This window comes from Nilaparvata lugens, chromosome 2 (assembly GCF_014356525.2).
Source record: "Nilaparvata lugens isolate BPH chromosome 2, ASM1435652v1, whole genome shotgun sequence".
Lineage (NCBI taxonomy): Eukaryota > Metazoa > Arthropoda > Insecta > Hemiptera > Delphacidae > Nilaparvata > Nilaparvata lugens.
The window spans coordinates 92,004,456-92,028,597 of record NC_052505.1 but is presented as its reverse complement, the minus strand read 5'-3'; the positions used below and the strand labels follow the sequence as shown (position 1 = coordinate 92,028,597).

Sequence of the window (24,142 nt, the reverse complement as noted above, 5' to 3'; positions counted from 1 at the left end):
TGTTACAACAGCCAGTTTAGTTTAGCAATATGCCCGCTACTCAAGTGGAGAAAGCTTATTGTGTTCTTGAATTAGCCAAAACAAACTCTGTTACTGTTGTGCAGCGTCATTTCAGAACAAAATACGGTAAACCACCACCAACAAGGCAATCAATTTATGACTGGTATGAACGTTTTGAAAGCAGTGGATGTGTGTGTAAGAAGAAGAGTACTGGAAGGGAAGACCTTCTGTTACAGAAGAAAAAATTGATAGTGTTCGTGATGTTTTTGTACGAAGTCCAGGAAAATCGACTAGATCAGCGAGTTTAGAATTGTAAATTCCTCAACCTACTGTGTGGAAAATTCCGCGGAAACGTTTGAAAATGACACCTTATAAATTGCAGTTAGTACAAAGTTTATGTTGATTTAAAGTTTAAGTTTAAGTTCATTTTGATTATGTCAAATTTATTATAAATCATTATATGCTTCGTCATCTTCTAGCGACAACCATTCAGGAAGAGATTTAGACAAAGAATCTAGATACTCGTAATCAGTATAAGGCAATTTTTGTACCATTACCTTACCTCCTTCGATTTTAAACTTTACTCTATCTCCTTTCTTTAAATGTAGGAAATTTCGTACCTCATAAGGAATAGTTGCTTGATATTTCTCTGTAACTTTTGATGCTAACATATATCTATAAAAATAAGTATACTGTATACGTAATACTATACACTTCTAGGAAATTTGTACAATGATAATTTTTAACTATAATTATAGCAAACATTCAAACATTTGGAGAATTTTGTTATATACTGTATACGTAATACTATACACTTCTAGGAAATTTGTACAATGATAATTTTTAACTATAATTATAGCAAACATTCAAACATTTGGAGAATTTTGTTATGTTCATTGTTTGTTTTGTTATGTTGAGTTTTGTTTATGTTGACAATGATAAAGTTTTACGTAAAAATTTTTGTCAAGAGATGCAACATTGTCTTGAAAATGACGACACATTGTTTAATCACCTAATTTTCAGTGATGAATGCACTTTTCACATTAGTGGAAAAGTTAACAGACATAATGTACGAGTATGGGGAACAGAAAACCCAAGAGAGACTGTACAGCATATACGCGATTCTCCTAAAGTGAACGTGTTTTGCGCTTTATCTTGTGAAAAGGTTTACGGGCCTTTCTTCTTCCAAGAACCATCAGTAACCGGAAGAATTTATCTGGACATGTTAACCGAATGGTTAATGCCTCAACTCCATGAAGATAGTTGTAACTTCATTTTTGTACAAGATGGAGCTCCGCCTCACTGGTACTCAGACGTCAGAGGGTATTTGGATGAACATCTTCCTAGACGATGGATCGGCCGTGCAAGTGAGGAAAACGTTGTGTTTCAGCCGTGGCCACCTCGTAGTCCGGACCTAACGCCCTGCGACTTTTTTTTGTGGGGCTATGTAAAAGACAGAGTTTTCGTACCACCGCTTCCTGTTGATATCGATGATCTTAAACAACGAATCACAAATGCTCTTGCTACAGTTAACCGTGAGATGCTTAGTCGTGTGTGGTCAGAATTTGACTACCGTGTTGATATCTGTCGTGTTGCAAATGGTGCACACATTGAACATCTGTAAATTTTCAATAAAAACTTCAAGAATTCTTCTATGTAATCATGTAAGTAATGATCTAAACTTTTAAATAATAAATTCTGTACAAGCTATTCAAACTGTCTATTTCATTTGTAATCACCCGGTATAAAGAAAAGTAATTGAGAAATAGAAAACATTACCTGCTTGTGCTGAAATTACTAAATGCATTGTATAAACATAACCTAGTTTACGAATTCCGAATCAAAAATTTTGTGGAAGTTAACAAAAATTCCACCTGGAGCGCTGAAGGTGGTTTTTTTGTAGCAGTTTTGCTGTTCCTATTTCGGAACTAGGAAACATACTCGACTGTAGATAGGGATAATAGTATATTTCGCACCTAAAGCAGAAAAACATTTTTGCCCGTGGTGCGAACGATATTTTTCGCCACACTACAGGTATTGCTAACAAAATAAATAAAGAATACTTGTTATCGTACCTATCTCTTGATTTTAGTGGTAGAAGATTTGCAGTCAGGATTTCAGATTCTTTTAAAATTTCACTTGGAATATCACGGGAAAATCTTCAAGTATTTTTGAAAATTTGGAATGCGCTAATCAACAATAAATAATTGAATAAAACTGGTTGCGAAGCGAATGCTGAATTAGTTTGATTTGAAACTCGAATTGAAATCATGGCGACTTCAGCTAATGAAGAAAGTGGACACTCGCCCGATCTAGCGGATGACTTATCAACTACGGACTTCCATGACCGGCTGGAAAGAGACCACTTTCTGGCCTAGACCGGAAAAGAAACCCTTTTCTGACGTCAGACGAGAGTCGTCTGCAAAACAAGGTCTTTCAGATCTACGTAGGGACTGGAAAACAGCTGCTTTCTGTGCAGTGTGGCGAAAAATTATTAACACGCTTTCAATCTGCGATGAAAAAAAATATAATAAATAAACAGTTTTCACACTTACCCATTTCTCGCCAACACCACACGGCATGACAGAAAGCTCTCTGATTGGCAGACTGTAGATACGCCAACCTAATCAGCCAATCGGAGAGCTTCCTGTCCTGTCGTATCGTGTCAACGAGGAATCGGTAAGTGTAAAAACGGCCATTGGAGAATATTCAGCACATCTTATATTCCATTTCTTTTTTAATGTACAGTGAATGGACACCTCTTTACTTCATACGTATTTATGATCATTCCAAAGTCCGATATAAAGAGGCTTGAAGATGTCTACCAAAGGAGATGCTCAGGATTGATCCACATGGGCCCTGTTGTATGAGAATATACACGCTACTGAGTAATTTCCTTTTCTAATAACCAGCTGACAACTAAAGCTGCGTTTAAACCAGTTATTAACAAAATGTTAATAACTTAATCCTTATAGATTCTACTAGTAGTTCTGTGAACAGTATACCTCGCGCAGTTATGAACCGCAGCCTCCTCTTATACTGTCCATCAGAGTAAATCCTGTCTGTATGTCGTGTCGGCGAAATATCGGTGTGAAAACGGCTAATGGCTGTTGGGGTGGTGTATCAAAAATGCTAATATCAAAAGCTAATCTCCTTCAAGACATACTGGCAACAAGACAGCCCAAGTTCAAAGCAGAGAAAGTTCGAGAGACAATAGTATGTTATTTTGTTATTATTAATTGCATGCGTTATTGCACTTTGCTTGGTCAATTAGATTGAATATAACTTATCATACACATGATGAACATAATGTGTTTGTCAAGTTCCGTTCAATCTAATAAATAGAATCTATAAGGATTAAGTTATGAACATTTTGTTAATAGCTTTGGTGTAAACCCAGCTTCATATTATTATTTAGTTCAAATATAAATCTCAGTACCCTTTTAAATCAGTTTGTCACAACATGTTTATATTTTTATTTATATTAAAAGTAGGCGTAAAGAAAAAAGAAAATATTATTAGTTTGTATTTTCTCATGCAATAGGCCGCTGGAAGAAAAACCCGAATCGGACATAGTGATGACCCTGGGAGTAAGAGTAAGTAAGTAAGTAAATATTTATGACCATTAAATTACAAGAATAATATTCTTCAAAGAATTAGTCACTTATTGACATCTTTCCGTTTCACTGAATGACCCTATGGGCCGGTTTCCGAGCTCGGGATTAGGCTAAGTTCTAGACTTTAAACAGCTGGAGTAAGAAAATTGGCTTTCCAAAACGGGGCGAAGTCGTAGTCATAGTCAAAGTCACTTTTGAATTAATTTTCAAAAAACTAGAAAATTAAACACAAAATGAAATGAAGAGAAAATAGTGTAAAGTTTCAGCTATATTGAATTATTAAGAAATGTCTAATTTTGTCAAGGAAAAACGTTTCCAATTTATAGAAATGAGAAAATAAAAACTGCGACTACTGTTATAAAAACTGCGACTACACCTCGTTTTGGAAAGCTTATTTTCTGACTCCAGCTATTTAAAGTCTAGAACTTAGCTAAATCCCGAGCTCGGAAACCGGCCCTATATTTCTTCTGCATTCAACAGTGAATGAGACACGTTTCTCAATAAATTAAAATTTTGAAAGTTTGTTCACCAACCTTCTGCATCCGTTCGAGAAACTTTAGCCACTGGGGCTCAATGACCTCAGCCATCATATAATACTCGAGATTTTGTGTGAAGAAGAGCATTCGCTGGCGGAGGGAGAAAGCACACAGATAGCCACTGCCCTCACTTCGCGGCAACAGTTTAACAGCCTTGTCGCAGATCCACACCCTGTCAGAATATACATAAATCACATTAGGAATGCAGTTTAGAGAATTAATTTTTTATTGGGCCTGGTTTCTAGGATACATAATATTAAATCTATAGGTTTAATTATCCATTAAATTTATAAAAACCAGGTCTTATACCCGGTTGCACAAAATTCTGTTAACTTTTAATCCCGATTAATGAGATTAATTTTTTTCTCACCACAAACGTTTGGATATTCTGTCCACATGTATTCAAAGCAAGTGCCCAATCTACCGTATCCTATTATATTAAGAGATCAATTTCTGTATATGGTTATCTGGATATCTGGTTATGTATGTCCAACGGAACTCGAAAACGGCTTTAACGATTTTCACGAAATTTGGAACCTAGTAGGTTTATGATATAAAAATACGATTGCGCTAGGTCTCATCCCTGGGAAAACTCGCTGAAGGACTTGAAAAGGATAATTATTCATCCTTGGAAAAACATATGATAATTTCGTCGTCTGTCGATAACAGAAGATGTTAGTGCCTGTGTGAAAGAGAGACAGAATTATGTTCAACTATTTGCAATCAATCAGCTTATTCACGAGAAATATTAATCTAGAAATTTTAATCGATTTGATCAAAATGATATGATTTGTTGACATGACATGGTATATCATTCTAAATAATAAGAGTATATTATAATTCACGAGAAATATTAATCTAGAAATTTTAATCGATTTGATCAAGATGATTTGATTTGTTGACATGACATTGTACATAAATTCTAAATAAGAGTATATCATAATTTTCAAAGTAAATCATTATTTCACAGTTTCAAGTGATTAGTGAGTGTTATTTTGTTATTCAATTTGGTTTGTAAACAATCTAAATTAGAACTTTTCTGTTTTCAAATATTTGGACTAAAAATTGGACCTGAATTCAAGTGTATGGAACATAACCTACTTTTTGGAATATTTATAGTGTATAAATCAAAATTCGGGGAAGAAACAGTTTTGGGCTGTGCCTGCTAGTCCTTCCCCAATCATTTTAAAAAAACTGTGTTCTGTTTATCAATAAATAAATAACGAGGGAAGCTCGGTGCCCCGATATTTCAACCTAATTTGATGAATCTAACAATATTTTCACTATGCAAGAAATCATTAATCTCACAGTATACTTGTATCAATAAATAAATGAACACACGTATGTTCATTAAATATGAAGATTAATGTTAATTAACTAATCGTCGTTAGTTTGACGGATTCATTTCTGTTGTACAAAGCTCCATAATTTTTTAATGACAATTACGTTTCCCGGTTAACTATAGGCTAATGAGGACCAATTTATAATGGCAGTATTTGATCGTTGGCGTTGCTATCAAACAAACATGCAAAGTCATTGAATCAGGTATCACATGTTGTCACATATCGTGAGACAACAATGTGTAATAACACTCACTAATCACTTAAAACTGTGAAATAATGATTAACTTTGAAAATTATGATATACTTTTATTTAGAATTATGTACAATGTCATGTCAACAAATCAGATCATCTTGATCAAATCGATTAAAATTTCTAGATTAATATTTCTCGTGAATTATGATATGCTCTTATTATTTACAATGATATACCATGTTATGTCAACAAATCAGATTATTTTGATCGAGTCTATTAAAATTTCTAGATTTCGGTCGCGAGATTCGGTAAGCTGATTGATTACACAGCTGATCTCCCACACAGGCACACGCAACTTCTGTTATCGACAGACGAGAAATTATCATTGTTTTTCCAAGGATGAATTATCCTTTACATGTCCTTCAGCGAGTTTCCCCAGGGATGAGACCTAGCACAATCGAATTTTTATATCATACACTTACTATGTTCCAAATTTCGTGAAAATCGTTAGAGCCGTTTTCGAGATCCGTTGGACATGAATAGAAATAAATAGAAATAACCAAATATAAAAATATATACAGAAATTGCTCGCTTAATATGATAGGATTTAGGACACTGGTAGAGGCTTGTCCTTATACCATTGAGGAGTGTTTTAGAGCATTTATGTGACTCCATTCTTAAAATGACATGTTGTATGCCACTTTAGCACTGCTCAGAATTTGTGGCTTCACACAATAAAAATATAATAATTAAATAATGATGAACCGACCGACACAAAGAGCGTTCGACGTGTTTGCAGAACAAGAGCTGTCGAAAGAGCATCTGGTAGCTGGCGATGACGCGTTCGTTGAAAATCAGCGACAGCGGCCATTTTGACTGGATGCTGAACGTCACTGCGTCCAGTGCGGTCATGTTCTTCGAACTGTCCTGCTGTTTGTACTCTGAAAAATAAATATTATATGTTTTTATTCCTCGAAAAACTTAAAATTGTATGAATGTCAGTAAAGTGTATTAGAGATTGGAGAAAGTTCCTCACATGGACGGATGCCTGTGGAAGAGAAACGAGAAATAAAATTGTGAATTGACAATGTGCGTCTATTACTTTCCTTGCGCTATTACCATAGGTAAGGAAAGTATTGCTTTCCGAAAAAAATCAAGGTACCCCAATTTCTAAATTTCTATACGTTCCAAGGTCCCCTGAGTCCAAAAAAGTGGTTTTTGGGTATTTGTGTGTGTGTGTGTGTGTGTGTGGTGTGTGTGTGTGTGTGTGTGTGTGTGTGTGTGTGTGTGTGTGTGGTGTGTGTATGAGGGTATGTGTGTCTATGTACACAATATCTCATCTCCCAATAAACAGAATTACTTGAAATTTGGAGCTTAAGGTCATTGCACTATAAGGATCTGACACGAACAATTTCGATCAAATGCAATTCAAGATGGCGGCTAAAATGGCAAAAATGTTGTCAAAAACATGGATTTTCGCGATTTTCTCGAAAACGGCTCCAACGATTTTGATTAAAGTTATACCTAAAATAGTCATCGATAAGCTCTGTCAACTGCCACAAGTCCCATATCCGAAAAAATTTCAGGAGCTCCGCCCCATCTATGCAAAGTTTGATTTTAGATTATTAATTATCAGGCTTCAGATACAATTTAAACAAACCATTTCGAGTGGAAAAAATTGATCATGAGAATCTCTACAATTATTGTTCAGTAACATTTTCACCTAAAATTAAAAATAAGCTCGAAATTCGAGAAAAAGTGATTATCGAATTGCAAACTGTTGATTCTATTCAATTGCAAACTGTTGATTCTATTGAATGATTCACTATGAAGAGATAGCAGACCTCGTGTGTCTCCAGCGTTATTGCCCTGTTTACCAGCTGGCTCAAATCTTTGAATAGTAGACTTGAGATGAGCGGGAACACTAGCGTCAGGTGATCAATTTTCATAACGGCAAGGAAAGTTATGTGAGTGCGCCAGACCAGATTTTTTTGTTGTTGCGCTTTGATACCAACTAAAGCTCATCTCAGACACTCAGATAACAAAATGAACATAGGTCTAAATCAAAGATGAGACTTTTCTAAAATTTTCCTACACTAGTGAAAATTTAAAGTTGATTGATGAAAGCATTCGAAAGTTATCGTCGAACATTATCACAAAACCATAAACTGACAAGACTCGAGCGTCAAGTGAAAGTAGTAGAAATAAACGCTAGTTCAATTATTTTTCAACATAGGTGAAATTGCGTATTCCAATCAACTTATTCTACCAATAAACGATCTTCTGGCCTTAGGCCTGGTTGCACAAAAGCCTGTTGATATTCAATCATGATTGAATGCCACGAGAACCAATCAGAGGAGCCTTATTTTCTAAAACGCCTTCCCTGATTGGTCCCTGAGTGGGATGTAATCATGAAGAAAATTTAAAAGGCTTTTGTGCAACCGGGCCTTAGAATAGTTAAGTGTTTCGTACAGACCTGAGCGTCATGAAGAGGCTCATTTCACTTTTCATCAGCTGATTATAACTGTATTTACACAGAAACAGTAAGGTACTTATATAATAAGCGTAGCATCAGCTGATGAAAAGTGAAATGCGCATGTTCGTGACGCTCAAGTCTGTACGCAGCTCAAGGGTGAATATGCGTATATGTTTTCGTAATTGAATAACGTATATGTGCAAGTGCACGTCAGATCATGCATGAGCCGAAAAACAAAATTTTGAAAAGTGTCATTGGAACTCATTGTGACTTGCATGTAGCTGCTGACACTGAACGCAACCAGCAAGTGTTCAGTGTGAGTATTCCTATTGCTCTTCCCAGATATTGTTTCTCATCTGCACGCTTGAGGGTCAAGTGTAAGAGAGGGCCGACTGCGTCCTAACTTCGCCCTCCTAGGTCAAAAACGAAGGCAGTCATTCTATTCTATTATTGGCCATGCATAAACAAGCTTGAGCTTGCACATGTGACATGGGTAGGATTCAAGTACTTATTTTATTGATTGATTTTTTGTGTGTTTTAGATCCAAGATTTTTCAGGAGAAAAGACTCTGATATTAAAATAACAATTTCCGTAGTTGGACTATAGTGCGAAAATATATAATTTAGTGAGTAAGTAGTATTATTGCAGCGACAATAAGATTCTGCTAAGTTATGTCTGCACGACTCTGAGAACCAGCAAATTCAGGGATATTTGCTAGTTGTCACGGATGGCTCCACGAGGCAAGGACACGGCGGGTGTAGATATTTTCACAAAGGAATACTGCAGACCTGGCAAGTACCCGCTTGCCGAATCCCGTGAGAACCGACTCTTCCACTAGCAGCAGTAAGGCCTTCTGGCACACTGACGTGGAGAGGGGCAAGTTTTCCGAACAGAAAACTTCCAGTCGTTGAACAACCGAGATATCGAGCGGATTAAAACCCATATTGCGAAAAGTTAAGTTAGTTTTCCGGCATGATGAGATACGTGAGTGTCCAGTGGGAGTGATAGCTGTGGGTGAGTGCCAAAATGTCTAGCTCATGAAACATTTTCACCCGACCGAGACCCTAATTAGAGATGATCTTGTAGTAAAATTTATAGTTAGCAAAATCTTATTGGTCGTATAGTTTCTTTAGAATAAAACTTTTGTTTAAATGGACGTGTATTTTGTTTGCTTCAAAATGGATTACTTAGTAAATTAGAAATGGATTACGTAGCAGATAGTTACTCAAGTTCCCATGACTCCTTCAAAGTAGTTAAGGATCCTCTACCCCCATCTGGGGCAGGTTACACACATATTCGCATTCAATGTGATCTCACCCTAAAACGTCAGTTTCCCAAATTGTAATCGACAGTCGGTATATATTACCTTTTTCCTCGTCGGTGGATATGGAAAGTATCTTGAATATCTGGAAGGGCAGCTTGTAGGGCAGGAGGACAAGGGTGATGTCATCCTTGTAGGGGTCGTGCTTGCCAAGGGAGGTGCGCACTGTCAGCTCCATGAGGGCCTGCAGCCGGCTGGGCGTGGCCTCTTCAATAGGTTTGCTCAGCTCGTCCTCGCACAAGTCCATCAGCTGCACTATGAAGTCACCCTGTTCCAGCAGGAAGTAACGTTTCACCGATCTGAAACCATAAAATACAAAAATCTGGTGTTGCGCACTCACACAACTTTTCTTGCCGTTATGAAAATGTCCATTATAATTTTAAATCAATCAGCTGACGAGATCTCTTCCAGTGAATGATTTAATAGAATCAACCAAGGTACTAGTAGTTCTGTGAACAGTAGACCTCACGCAGTATTCTCATCCACAAGTACCTGATTGAAACTATAGACCTTATGGAAATACAGCAATAGACTGGCTTCTCCACACATCTGTGTAATCACTTGTCAGCTGATTTATGATGAATAATTCTATAGTCTGATTTTTACTCCAATATTGGCGTATGAAGGAGGCTCCTTTTTCCTTTTATATTATCCTTGAAATGCAAATTTTCCAAAAACCTTGTATATACGTCGACGCGCAACTAAAAAGGAACATACCTGTCAAATTTCATGAAAATCTATTACCGCGTTTCGCCGTAAATGCGCAACATAAAAACATATAAACATTTAAACTTTAAGAGAAATGCCAAACCGTCGACTTGGATCTCACTTCGCTCGGTCAACAAAAATCTGGTGTGGCGCACTCACACAACTTTTCTTGCCGTTATGAAAATTTCCGTTATAATATAAAATCAATCAGCTGACGAGATCTCTTCCAGTGAATGATTTAATAGAATCAACCAAGGTACCTAGAATACATTCTAGGTACATTGGAATCAACAGTTACCTCTAATTAAGTTAACATTTGATTTGAATAATCACATTTTCTCGAATTTCGAGCTTCTTTTCAATATTAGGTGAAAATGTTACTGGACATTAGTTGTAGAGATTTCCATGTTCAATCTTTTCCACTTAAAGCTTTTCGTTTAAATTGAATCTGAAGCCTGATAATTGTAAATCTAAAATCAAACTTTGCATAGATGGGGCGGAGCTCCTGAAATTTTTACAGATATGGGACTTGTGGCATATGATAGAGCTTATCAACTACTATTTTAGGTATGAATTTGATCAAAATCGTTGGAGCCGTTTTGATAAAATCGATAAAAACCCTGTTTTTGACACCATTTTAGCCGCCATCTTGAATTGCATTTGATCGATATTGTTCGTGTCCGATCCTAATATTATAAGGACCTCAAGTTCCAAACTTCAAGTCATTCAGTTAATTGGGAGATGAGATATCGTGTACACAGACACACATACACACCACACAAGCATAAAGAACAATACCCAAAAACCACTTTTTTGGACTCAGGGGATCTTGAAACGTATAGAAATGTAGAAATTTGGGTACCTTAATTTTTTTCGGAAAGCAATACTTTCCTTACCTATGGTATTAGGGCAAGGAAAGTAAAAAGCATTAATCATAAAAGCACATCGATTGTCATCCCAGACAAAATTATTGCAAAAATGAGGTTTGTCATTTTTATACATTCTACATTCAGTAACAACTGTTTTTATCTCATTCTCCCATTCGTAGGTTGGACTGTACCTGTAAGATTAAAGTTGAATCCAAAAGTCAAACATGTTCAACATCTACAAAACTTGAAGAAGGTATAGTGGATTCAAGCTTCTGATCTTGTAAACTTGACTTTAGAAACTTCATAGATAAAATATAGCATAAGAAGCAGCCGATTACTGTTGACTACTGTCTATTATTACCGTTTTTTGGGGTGAGAACAGCACACTATGAGAGACATAGTGTCACATAGCGTCGCATAGTTTGTTAACTCAAGCCGATTACTGTTGTCTACTGTCTAATATTACTGTTTTGGCCGATTGAGAGTGTAAGAACAGCACATTATGAGCGACTCCCAGCGTCACATAGCTTTACGAAAAAGAACTAATAGCACTTTCGGCTTGAATTAAAAGTGAAATTTGGGACATAAATGCCCTATACCATGGGATATCAACTTATGCTATCTTTTCTCTATGATTTGAGTCGGTTGAAAGTAACCAACTCGAAACTTGAAATATTTTTTGAAAAATATCCTTAGTAAAGTTTTAAAAAGCGTGGTGCACAGTCTTAATTGCTATAAGACAAGTCAATACGACTAAATGTTTATTGTTAAATCAATTCAGTAACATTAAAGCTGCGTTTACACCAAAGTTATTAACAAAATGTTGATAACTTAATTCTTATAGATTCTATCAGATTGATCGGAACTTGACAAACACATATGTATGATAAGTTATGTTCAATCTAGTAGAATCTATAAGGATTAAATTATTAACATTTTGTTATTAACTTTGGTGTAAACGCAGCTTCACTTGAAGAAAGAAACCAGAAAATAAGTTAAAATAATTTGAATAGTATGAGTGATGAACCAACCGTATTCTACCGATGATGTCGTATTCTTCAAGCAGTAAATTCAACAGCTGTTTACTGGCTGACTTGTAGGCCTTTTCAATGATATTAAGGTAATCCCGCCCTTTCAAGCTGTACACCATTGTTTCGATTGGGAACACCTCACATTTATTCTTGCCAGGAGCTAGAAAACAAGAATAATTCACGATAAAGTTCTGAAAAGTAGTCTTTAAAAGTGTAGAATAGAATAGAGTTTTATAGATAATTGTTAATATAGAGAGGTCCACGTTATAATGGGAGGAAGAAAGATAAGAGAACAGCGTTGCCGACTCTATGCCTTGCCACTGCCTTCTATAGATTAACAGAGTCTGGCTCAAACAGCACTCTGGTCTGTGGACTGTATCAATTTACAAGCGAAACCATTTTGGATTGCTTGGCATGGGGTGGAAAATTTGAATAGCCAAGTGCACAATAGCATAGGCCTACCTTAATGCCCAAATTCTCCTTTCTTCCAGGATCCAGATCACGATACGAAAAGAGTAGCACACAAATATCTATCACTTACAATGAATCGACAATAAGTTGGTCTGGTCTGTTCTCGTGGGCTGACCGACCGCTACTGCCTTGTTATGCTATGCGCATCACCCTTCAATCGCCCCTCCACCATACACATGAAGGAAGATAGACATCAAGGAAAGCATTGATACTGGATTGAGCTTGACAATAAATGCAATAAATATATTAAATCACGTCCGTACACCGGTATATTTGATGTAATAATGACAGTTCATCCTTGTTAAAGATAACTATATTTTATAAATAGAAATACAAATCTCAGTACCCTTTTTGAATTATTTTCACAACATGTTTCGGTCATTCATGCCATTAACAAGTAGCCCTAAACAGAAAAGAGAGAACACTAATATTTCATTCTTAAAATAAAAATTAATGAATCAATAAGTTTCAATATAAAAAAGATTACATTTTTATAGCTGAATATTTAGTTAATTGATATTTCTACAATGTTGAAAACGATCTGGCTACGTTGCGGAGCTAGAAAAGGATAGTGCTATCTGCTTTGTCGAATGATAGACACGGATAGCAACACATGAATGCTATATATATATATATATATATATATATATATATATATATGTGTGTGTGTGCATATGCATTCATAGGCCACAATTATAAAAAAAACATAATTTTACACTTGATATTTGTTGTGGACACTCAGATATTAGGTGGTTCATCGATTGAATTTGTCCACATGAATGCTACCCCTTACGGACGCTAAAATTTTTCAACAGACTGCCGATTTGTGTTCGTGAGCTGGAGTGTGGGAAGTTTAGTAGGCTGGTACGTGAAAAACTCATCAACTAACCTCTGCACTCACTGAGAGATGATAAGACCAGTGGACTTGTGGACCAGTTTGAGATAGTTTCATGATTTAGTATTGCAGTCCATCTACAGAGCCACATGAAACGACCTATCTGCAGCCATCTTTAGTTATTTGTGTATGAAATGTTTAATATTTTGACGAGGTCTGTCTGGCGACTGCCGGTCATGGACTGAATTACTGAATCCCCAATGTTAATTAAATACTGCCTCACTATAGCTGCGTTGTAGGTAATGAGCTGAATAACTAATTGGAGGTGGCATTGATTTAGGCAGGCAGCAGCTTTCCATCTAGTTTTCTAATACTCTAGTCTCTAAAGTGCGAGATAAATTTCTTTTAACACGGCTCTTTCTCAAAGACGGAGAGGTCCGATGCTCTATCCTCCACTAATCTCTCCCATTACCTAGCAGCATTCTCCTTCTTTTGTGTCTCTGTGAGAGAGCTTTGTAACGCTTCGCTCCCCTCCACTGGCAATGTTCCAAAGTGATATGTTTGTGTGTTACAGAGATGTGTTCATCACAAGAACCTGAAGCGAAATGACACGGCGCATCCAATTGTGCGCAGGATGTCCGTCTGTGACTATGCTACAAACTGTGGAGGGAGAATTGGGTTTCTCCTCTTCATGTTAAAAGTAATTTATCTCGCACATTAGTCATTCAGGGGGGAGGGGTAACGTTAGTCTAGGATAAGAGAAATAAATCCAATCACAGATTGGAATCTATTAAATCTATTTTCAACAATTTTACAAGACTTTCATTGAAATCTATTTTCAGGATTTTACAAGGATTTTATAATTTCCTTATTTAAAAATACTATGAAATAAGAACTTACTGAGATCGTTAGCTTGTCTGATTACGTTCAAATACTTTCCAGTCCTGAGTATTATTTCTTGAACGTGTTCTAGGAAGACAGGTACGTTGTGGGACTTGATTGTGTATCTCTTGTCCCAATACTGATCGGTAACTTGGTCGAGGTCCGTTTTAACTGATGTATTAACATCCACCATAAACTGAAAACCAAACATAATCATTTAATTAATTCTGAATAAAATTAATTACAAAAATAAAATAATAATACATTTAGAAACATAATGAACATAATCATTAAATTAACTAATTCTGAATAAAATTAATTACTAAAATAAAATAATAGTACATTTGGAATACGGTAGATGTCAATTAAATAAATGAACAAAATTATATTGTGCTTAATTCATTGTTAAACATTCCCCTCGAATAATCACATGCACACATCAATAGTACATCTTGAAAAAGTTTCTAATTCAAAAATATAAATCACACTAATTTAATTACAAAATGAATGGATACTTTCAAAAAACTTGGCAATTTGAAAGAAACAACTGCAAACTGAGAAATTCGTAATGTGGGTAGACAATAAAGCTCAACTCACACTTACGCGACTCAGGTCGAGAAGAGACTCGACTCTAGTCGAGAGCATGTGTTTCCAAATGGTGACACTCAGACCAGTCGATTCTAGTCTCGGCGACTGCCACCAATTGAAAACACATGCTCTCGACTAGAGTCGAGTCTCTTCTCGACCTGAGTCGCGTAAGTGTGAGTTGAGCCTTACTGTCAAGTGAGTATTCAAGAGCATTTGATCGACACGACACCATTCAAATAAATGCAGAATTTATTCATTAGAAAGGAACCTTCAAATAGAGAGTTGAATAATGAACATAAACGTATCTGACGGAAATGCCTGTAATAACTTTCCGGCAGGGCGGTGACAACAGCTGACGCGAAGTAAGCTTTGTTCACAAGACCGACCGACTAGAGTCTCCCAATACAGCAGCACTCTGGAATGTTCAATGGCGTTGGACAAAAATCATTGACATTGAGCCTACTTTCCAGACAGAGCATGTATTTTTATAAATATGAATGGACTACTTGATTTGTTCAAGTTGACGTACCTCATCGACAGCTTCTTCTGATCAGCGAATCCAGACAGTTCCAATTCATGAACTCTTTTTCAGTCAAATAAGGAAAATTTTATTTGACTATGATCTAATCAGTACAGTACAGAATCAGACTACTTGAATGGTTGTTATTCCAATCTCTTACTAAAGACTTGACCTATCCAGTATGATTCTTACAACTTTCATGAAGACAGAACATATGATTCTTCTATTCCCTTAAAACTAACCTGATTAGTTTTTATTTCAGTTATATTAAAATACTTCAGTTATTTCAAACATATGAGATCAATAATTCATATTTGTTATCACAATTCAATGTGTCTACATATTATTATAGTCTCCTACGTATCATTGATCTCATTGGAATCACTTTTTGCACTAATGAGGGCGCCTCAATTGTTCAATGGGAGAGTGGAGGATATAGATTCATTCAACACGTCTAAAGGTAAATTTCAAGGGGAATTTAGAAAAACTCTGTTGTTATAATAATAATAATAATAATATCGAGTGACCTGGCTGGCTCAGGTCTGGTGTCAGAGTTTTCAGGTCGCAACTGATCAATTTCAGGGCCTAACGACTGGTTTTTAGGCAGCCGGGACCGACAGTTTAACGTGCCCATCCGATAACACGGGAGTTACATGTTGAGTAAGTTACACTACCTCATCGTAAGGATCGAAGACAATGCCCTTGTTGAGCCAGGTCTGCAGCGACTGGAAGTAAGGCTCGGCCGCTGCCCTAGTTAGATACAGGCACAGATCTTGGATCTTGGAATCGGCGAAACTGTGCGCCGTCTCGTCGTGTAGAATCGACAACGTCCGTCCGCCTCTCGCTTCAGCCTTCAAACAACATATCAATTAAATCCTGTATTGTAATCATCAACGAAGATATTCTGTTCTAGTGCCACATAAAATAATGATCTACAATCAAACCTCAGTAAAAACTCACGATATCCCATGGTATAGGTCGTTTATGGTCCGAATTTCAAGCAGATTTTTTTACTCAAGCCGACAACAACTACAAGACTTGAAGAAGATTCTGTTCTTGTAAACTCAACTTCAGTAACTTCATAGAATAGTTATTTGTATATCTAGAGTGAAAAGTACGACTTTTTCTCCCTGAGGGAAAAAGTTTGAAGCCCGAGGCGAAGCCGAGGGCAACAATTTTCCTGAGGGAGAAAAAGTATTTTTCGCTCGTGATGTACACAACATTTTTCCTCCATCTACATTTTTTTATAGAAACTGCAAATTAAATCATTCTAATAACTTACGTATTGGTGACAATGTTTCCTAACAACATAACCTAAAATCTAAAACCTAAAACCGGTCGTCTGATAGGCACTGCTGATTGCGCTATCTATCGGCCAAGTGTAACAATTATATCAGCTGGGCTACCAAAAATGGCTGACTCCAGATCACGCGGTTCAGATTTGAATTGCAGATCAAAAATATTTGTTGGCTGGTATTTTGAATAGAATAAAATATTTTAAAAATTGTATAAATTTTTATCATCTACTAATATTAAGAATATAATATCATACAAACATATATTTCATGAGTTGATCAAATTTCTGGTTGTGGTATTGAATTCAGTTGACTCAATGACAGACACCTCTTTATGCTTTCTCATCTGAGCTTAGACCTTCTAACCTATTACCATGTAAGTTTTAAAATAGAGATGCTTCCCATGTTATTTAAATGGAGTCACTTTTACTCCCTAGGGAGTTTTTCTGTTTTTTACTACCGAGAGTGAAAAAGTGACACTTTAGTATCATGTTTCAGGGAGTAAGTAAGTACTTTAGACAGTAGGTGAAGGAAAAAGTATTTTTCACTCGTGATGTACACAACATTTTTCCTCCATCTACATTTTTTTATAGAAACTGCAAATAAAATCATTTTAATAACTTACGTATTGGTGACAATGTTTCCTAACAACATAACCTAAAATCTAAAACCTAAAACCGGTCGTCTGATTGGCACTGCCGATGCGCTATCTATCGGCCAAAGTTGTAACAATTATATCAGCTGGGTGTCTACCAAAAATGGCTGACTCCATCACGCGGCTCAGATTTGAATTGCAGATCAAAAATATTTGTTGGCTGGTATTTTGAATAGAATAAAATATTTTTAAAATTGTATAAATTTTTATCATCTACTAATATTAAGAATATAATATCATAAAAACATATATTTCATGAGTTGATCAAATTTCTGGTTGTGGTATTGAATTCAGTTGACTCAATGACAGACACCTCTTTATGCTTCTCATCTGAGCTTAGACTTTCTAACCTATTACAATGTAAGTTTTAAAATAGAGATGCTTCCCATGTTATTTAAATGGAGTCACTTTTTCCTCCCTAGGGAGTTTTTCTGTTTTTTACTACCGAGAGTGAAAAAGTGACACTTTAGTATCATGTTTCAGGGAGTAAAGTAAGTACTTTAGACAGTAGGTGGAGGAAAAAAATATAGCATAATAAGATATCCCTGGGTACAGGTATTTGTTAATTCAAGTCGATTACTATCGAATAGTGTCTATTATTACTGTTTAGGTTGGATGAGAGTGTAAGGGTGCGTACACAAAGAAAGCTAGTTGCCGGCGCCGGAAAACCAGCAGCTTGCTCTCGAGCTTATAAGCGCGGTAAAGCTTGAAGCCGTACATAAAGAAAGCTGGTAACAAGCGCGACAAGTCAGTTCACTTTGAGCAGTGTCAAAGATGTCTTCGTCTAGTGATGATGTGTTTTTGGCGGAGAGTGTTCATTTAAAATTATTGCAAAGGAGGAAATTCGGTGTTCATGTTATTAATAGACATAGGAAGAAACTTGGTGAATACCATCACTTGTTTCCGCAACTAAAAGGTGACCCACAACGGTTCTACACATACATGAGAATGGAGCTAGCGACTTTCGATTACATATTAAGAAACATTGAAGGACGTTTGATTAAAAAGTGGTCAAACTGGCATAAACAACCAATAGAACCAGAAGAGCGTCTTGTCATATTTTTGAGGTAAAAGTTATCCATATTATAAGGTGGATAACTTGTTCACTTTTGATTTCTGAAGTCTTCTAGGGATGTCAATCCGGGATCCCGAATCCCTGGATCCCGGTCCATTTTCTATACCTAACGATCCCGGGATTTTCAAGCGTCGATCCCGGATTTTCGGGTTTAGAAAACCTGCAATTGTGAATCGTATTTTTCCAAAAACAATTCAATATAGAATTATTTACGGTCATGAATATGAGTTTTGCATAACTAATTTATTGTTCTAAGTGTTTCAATAATTTATCTACAGGCACAGCCTACAGTTGCATATTTTATACGTAGCTAATACTGTATAGTGTATAGCCCACTGTACTGGCTAAATATAATTCGCAACTTTGGAAATTAAATCATCTGTATCAACCATCTTTAAAACTACTGCACAGTACACACTACGCTAACCAACTGCAGTACAGAGACTGTACTGGAGACTAACTGTACGCACAGTACAGAGACCACTCGCAGACTGAGCCAGTTGCTGGAAACCGGCTACAAGAATGTTCTCTTCATACTTGTTTGCCGGTTGACGCCGGCAGCTCGCGCTTGTTGCGCTTGTTGAGCCGGCACCGGCGTTTACTGTGTACGGGCACACTTGAAACCATGTTAAGTTCTTCTCAAGCCGGGACGCGCTTACAGCGGCTGGTTTTCCGGCGCCGGCAACCAGCTTTCTTTGTGTACGCACCTAGAGACTATGGACCGGTTTCCGAGCTCGGGATTTAGCTAAGTTCTAGACTTTAACTGGCTTTAAACTCTGGAGTCAGAAAATTGGCTATCCGAGTCAGAGCTTCAACGTAGTCGAGGACTCAAATAGACCCTGGAGTTTAGAGTTCACGTTAGACCCTGGAGTTTATAGTTTCGCTTTCTGAGTAAAGGGCGTATAAGTCCAGGACTTGAATTAGATTCTCGCCTCTATCCGAGTCAAGGATTTATCAAAAATCGTCCAGAACTTAAAACAGCGTGATTTTAAACTCGACTGAGGTAGGTTTTAAAATTAAGTTCTGGACTTAAACTGAGCAAACATATCTCATTTATTGTTTTGGAGTAAATGCATAGCTAAATAAATGTCTTAGAATACAAAGATTATTTGGATTAGTACATCTTTTTCATTCATTCATTTATTTATTGTACAAAATACTACAATCATGATAAAATCCTGACATTGAAGGAAAAACTAGGCTGAGCCTGTACTATTTATTTCTCTAAAAAAATTTTGATAAAAAGTTAATGTTGTCCAAAGTTTGAGGTTATGATATCACACCTGCTTGCTTTATCACTTGATTTTTGGTCCAGGAGTACCGTAATGATTTGAAGATTTTGAATTTCGAAGGTAGACATAATACTTCAAATGAATCACAAAATATATCACAATGAATAAAAAAACTTAAGAAATATTGCACTAATTTGAATACAAAATTACAAACCTACCCACTATTAGCCTAGTAAGTTCATAATTTCTAAATTCATAATTTACAGTTTGCAAGTCTATTTTAAAATAGAGATCTATCAGAATTATGCGTAAAAAACTAACTTTATTTCACGGCTGTGACATAATTTAAAAATTTTCAAGATGAATAATACAAGGATTGCCTTGGAATTTCATCTTTCATTGTGAATGTTATCAATCAATGTCATATTCAACATATTAATAATAATATAACAATAATAAATTATCATTCTACTTTTTTCAAACCAAATACGTTTTCAAACTCGATAGCCTACTAAAATATTTATTCCAAAATCACTCGCAAGGATCAATGATCAATAATAGCATAACGTAAAGTGAAATGTTTATTCATTCATGTTTCAAAAGGTTGAGTTTTGCTTTATAGGCCTATAAATAAATCGAGACGTATTTTCACAAAATAGTTTGGAGAGTATGCTAATTTGATTAAGCCCACTTCTATCAGCTGTCTCCCATTACCAAAATAAAGACAATATTATATTGTGAATTTCCTCATGTTAACTGCGTTAAAGTCCTGGACTCAAATAAGTCGAGAACTTAATAGACCCAGGAGATTAAAAGATGAACCCGTGACTCAGAAAGTCGATTTAGATCCGAGTGCTTATTTCAGTCCTGAACTCTGTAACTCCAGAACTTATAGATCCCGAGCTCGGAAACTAGCCCTAAGAATCATATAGATACAAGAAAAGTAACTGCTAAGACTAAAGCCGTGTCCACACTGAACAAAATGTTCGACAAACATGTATGTTGAGGAGCTCAGGGACAAACATTTTAAAAAGTTTGAACAATCAATGTTTGTCAAACAAAAATTACTGTTTTCCAAACATTTACAGTGTTGACATCTGTAAAACATAAAACCTCTTCTTCCCACTTACAAATATTTTGTTTGGTGACGCATCCACACTGGCTACAGGCAAACATTGTTTGTCAAACATAATAAAATTTGCCCAAACTTTTCCAACAAACATGTTTGTCGAACATTTGTTCAGTGTGGACACGGCTTAACTGCTTGAGTTAACTAGAAGGAAGCAGAGCCATATAGGTGCATGTTTATATTATTCAAACACTCTCCACTACCTTCTCTGATAACCTCTACTTTCGCCGCTCCACCCACTGTTTTACCCCTTCGAAAGATTCGTCTTATCGAGGGTTTTACTCCCGCTATTAGTCATATAGAGAAATTTTCACAAATAACGAACAAAATAATAATATTAGAATAGATTATTTCCAAATTTGCCAACTACAAAGCTTAATGTTCCAATCTGCAATAGTAAACATTCTAATCATAACAACATAACAATATTGAAATGTGTTAATGAATCACTTACCAAACTTATGGTGGTTGCAATCTTGGCAAGCATCTCCATTGAGAATAGGGTCGACTGTGCATAGTACCACAATTTATGCAAATCCAGTTGATGTCGACGATGTTGCGTCTCCAGCTGGGCGATGAATACCTGCAATCACAATCAATTTGAAAATTTCATTTATTCTGTTCCGACCAGTGATTTGCACGCCGCGAGCTTTAAATCCTATATCAAAATAGGTAGGCTAATCGACTTGATCAATTTAATTTAATTAATAAATTCAAACAGTAACCTTTTCTTATCAATAGTATTTACGCTTCCCAGTCCACCAATGCTGAGAGTTTGTTACTCTCACTAATCCCTAATCATAGATTGAATCACAAGCAAGAGGTTGTAGCTGCAACGGCCGTAGGGTATCAAATCAAATCAATTTATTTGCCATTTGAAAAAAACAATATAGAAATTTTAGTGAGAGAAGATTTTTAATCAATTTTTTGAACCTAGATTAAAGATAAGGTTAAAGGTTAATCAATCACAAGTAGCATCAGAAATAAAACATGAATAATAATACAAGAACTTGAAACTTAAATATAATATTATTAAATTTATTGAGATATTTCTCCTTTCAATCATTTTCATATGGCAGCTACCCAGCAGGAAAACACTATCCGCTGGGAGCGAGTATCAGTTGGCTGTGAATCCTAAATTAGGATTAGTTTAGGATTAGATTAGTATATGACTGTGAATCCTAAATTAAGGTTTAAAGTAGTTTGGGCGAATGCCTGTTGTTTTTACCTGAATTGTATGCGTAATATGTATATGTAAAATTATTGAATAAGCGAAGCAAATCGGCGAATCTTTCAAGTGAATCGGTGTTTGTTTGTTTGAGCCGCAGTTGCAGTCGCAGTTAAGGTCCGATTTGGATAAAAGTTGGTATACAAGTACTTTGAAACAAGGCGCAGAAACGTTCATATTTGAAATGTTCAAATTCATCCCCGATTCAAGATGGTGGCCCTTTATTCGGAAATTTTACCCGAAAAGTCAATTTAACTTTGATCCTGATCCGACAAAGTATTTATTTATCGGATCAGGTTCAAATTGAGCTCATTCTTCCCAGCGTTTCAAAGCTGTAGTATTTCATGTATAACATGTTAAAAATTTAAACCCTGTTTTGTCATCACAGCGAAAGGTTTTAAATAAAATTATTTGAGATGAAGTTTTTGTATCTTCGATCTCTTGTTCGCTGCTCTATTTGAGACTAAACATTTTTTGTATCATTATGGCCCAGTTGCACAAAACCCTGATAAATTTTAATCATGATTAAATGCCACGAGAGCCAACCAGAGAATACATTTAAGAAAAGAAGGCTTTTCTGATTGGATCTCATGACATTTGATCAGGTTTAAAATTAAACAGCCTTTTGTGCAACCAAGTCTATAATTTGCAATTTTTAAGTGGCTTATTAATTTCTATTGGTTGTTTATTTTATGTTAGAAAAGCTGTTTTTGTTCAAAGCCTCTCGTTGATGATACAGCATGCAATGCATGTCGAGCATGTGTGCACACACATGTTCAACACAATTGTCCTGTGTGACCACTCTAAGGGCGAGTTTCACCAAATTCACGTTAACGCTTCGGTTAGTAATCTCCAATTAACACTAACTGATGATTTTAACGAAAGATTAAGAAATTTGATTTCACCAATGAAAACTAATGTTACGTTACTAAACGACAGATTAGAGTGGATCAGTGTGGCAGTGCGCCGCCATGACACTTGTTTCACATTGTTAGCATGTAAAACCTAACCTGGAAAATCCAACTAGATTCCGAAACCACAAGAATTGTTTACCAAATTGAGTGGAGATAAGCCTACAAATTTTAGTAATAAAATTAATAATAATTATAGTGCAGTTTTCTTTAGTTGTATGATTTATTAGATTTAATTTAGGCTGTAGTGTTTTAATAATTGTTATAAAAATTGTTACTTTCCTTGCCCTATTACCATAGGTAAGGAAAGTATTGCTTTCCAAAAAAAATTAAGGTACCCCAATTTGTAAATTTCTATATGTTTCAAGGTGTATGTGTGTATGTGTATGTGTATGTGTGTGTGTGTGTGTGTGTGTGTGTGTGTGTGTGTGTGTGTGTGTGTGTGTGTGTGTGTGTGTGTGTGTGTGTGTGTGTGTGTTGTGTGGTGTGTGTGTGTGTGTGTGTGTGTGTGTGTGCGCGTCTGTGTACACGATATCTTATCTCCCAATTACCGGAATGACTTGAAATTTGGAACTTAAGGTCCTTACACTATAAGTATCCGACACGAACAATTTCGATCCAATGCAATTAAAGATGGCGGCTAAAATGGCGAAAATGTTGTCAAAAGCAGGGTTTTTCGAGATTTTATCAAAAACGGCTCCAACGATTTTGATCAAATTTATACCTAAAATAGTCATTGATAAGCTCTATCAACTGCCATAAGTCTCATATCTATAAAAAATTCAGGAGCTCCGCCTCATCTATGCAAAGTTCGATTTTAGATTCCCAATTATCAGGCTTCAGATAAAATTTAAACAAAAAATTTTCATAACGGCAAGGAAAGTTGTGTGAGTGCGCCACACCAGATTTTTTTTTTTGTAAATAAGTGAAATTTCAAATTTCACAGGATGTCTTCTAGCCATTCTGTCAATGTTGTATAATCATCATTACTGTTACTCTCAAATGCCAATTCGTATGCTCTTCTTCTAGCATTTCCATGGCCTTTCCATGTTGAAACAATGAATTAATCCAATGAAAAATAATAGTAAAAACCACGAATAAATAATTAAATATAACCTCAACAAACTACTTTCAACATGACAGTAAACAGAACGCCACCATTTTTTTCTTAACGATAGATTACAGATGTTAACTGACCAGATTTGGCCAGTTAACTCTATATCGGCT

General features: G+C 36.0%; 2 protein-coding genes across 4 annotated transcripts in view; one reads left to right on the top strand and one right to left on the bottom strand.

The window, feature by feature from the left end:
* LOC111061043 (semaphorin-1A) overlaps positions 1–24,142 on the top strand; it is a 530,166-nt gene that overhangs the window by 154,123 nt on the left and 351,901 nt on the right. The window lies entirely within an intron of this gene.
* The window catches only part of LOC111048326 (gamma-tubulin complex component 2), a 40,732-nt gene that overhangs the window by 11,501 nt on the left and 5,089 nt on the right, over positions 1–24,142 (bottom strand). For both annotated transcript variants that reach the window (XM_039422104.1, XM_039422105.1), the window contains exons 4-10: positions 21,231–21,359; positions 16,065–16,241; positions 14,301–14,478; positions 12,095–12,254; positions 9,532–9,785; positions 6,459–6,630; positions 4,151–4,325 (exon numbers count right to left, since the gene is read on the bottom strand). In XM_039422104.1, the coding sequence (XP_039278038.1) occupies positions 4,151–4,325; positions 6,459–6,630; positions 9,532–9,785; positions 12,095–12,254; positions 14,301–14,478; positions 16,065–16,241; positions 21,231–21,359 (1,245 nt within the window). The remainder of the gene's footprint in view (positions 1–4,150; positions 4,326–6,458; positions 6,631–9,531; positions 9,786–12,094; positions 12,255–14,300; positions 14,479–16,064; positions 16,242–21,230; positions 21,360–24,142) is intronic.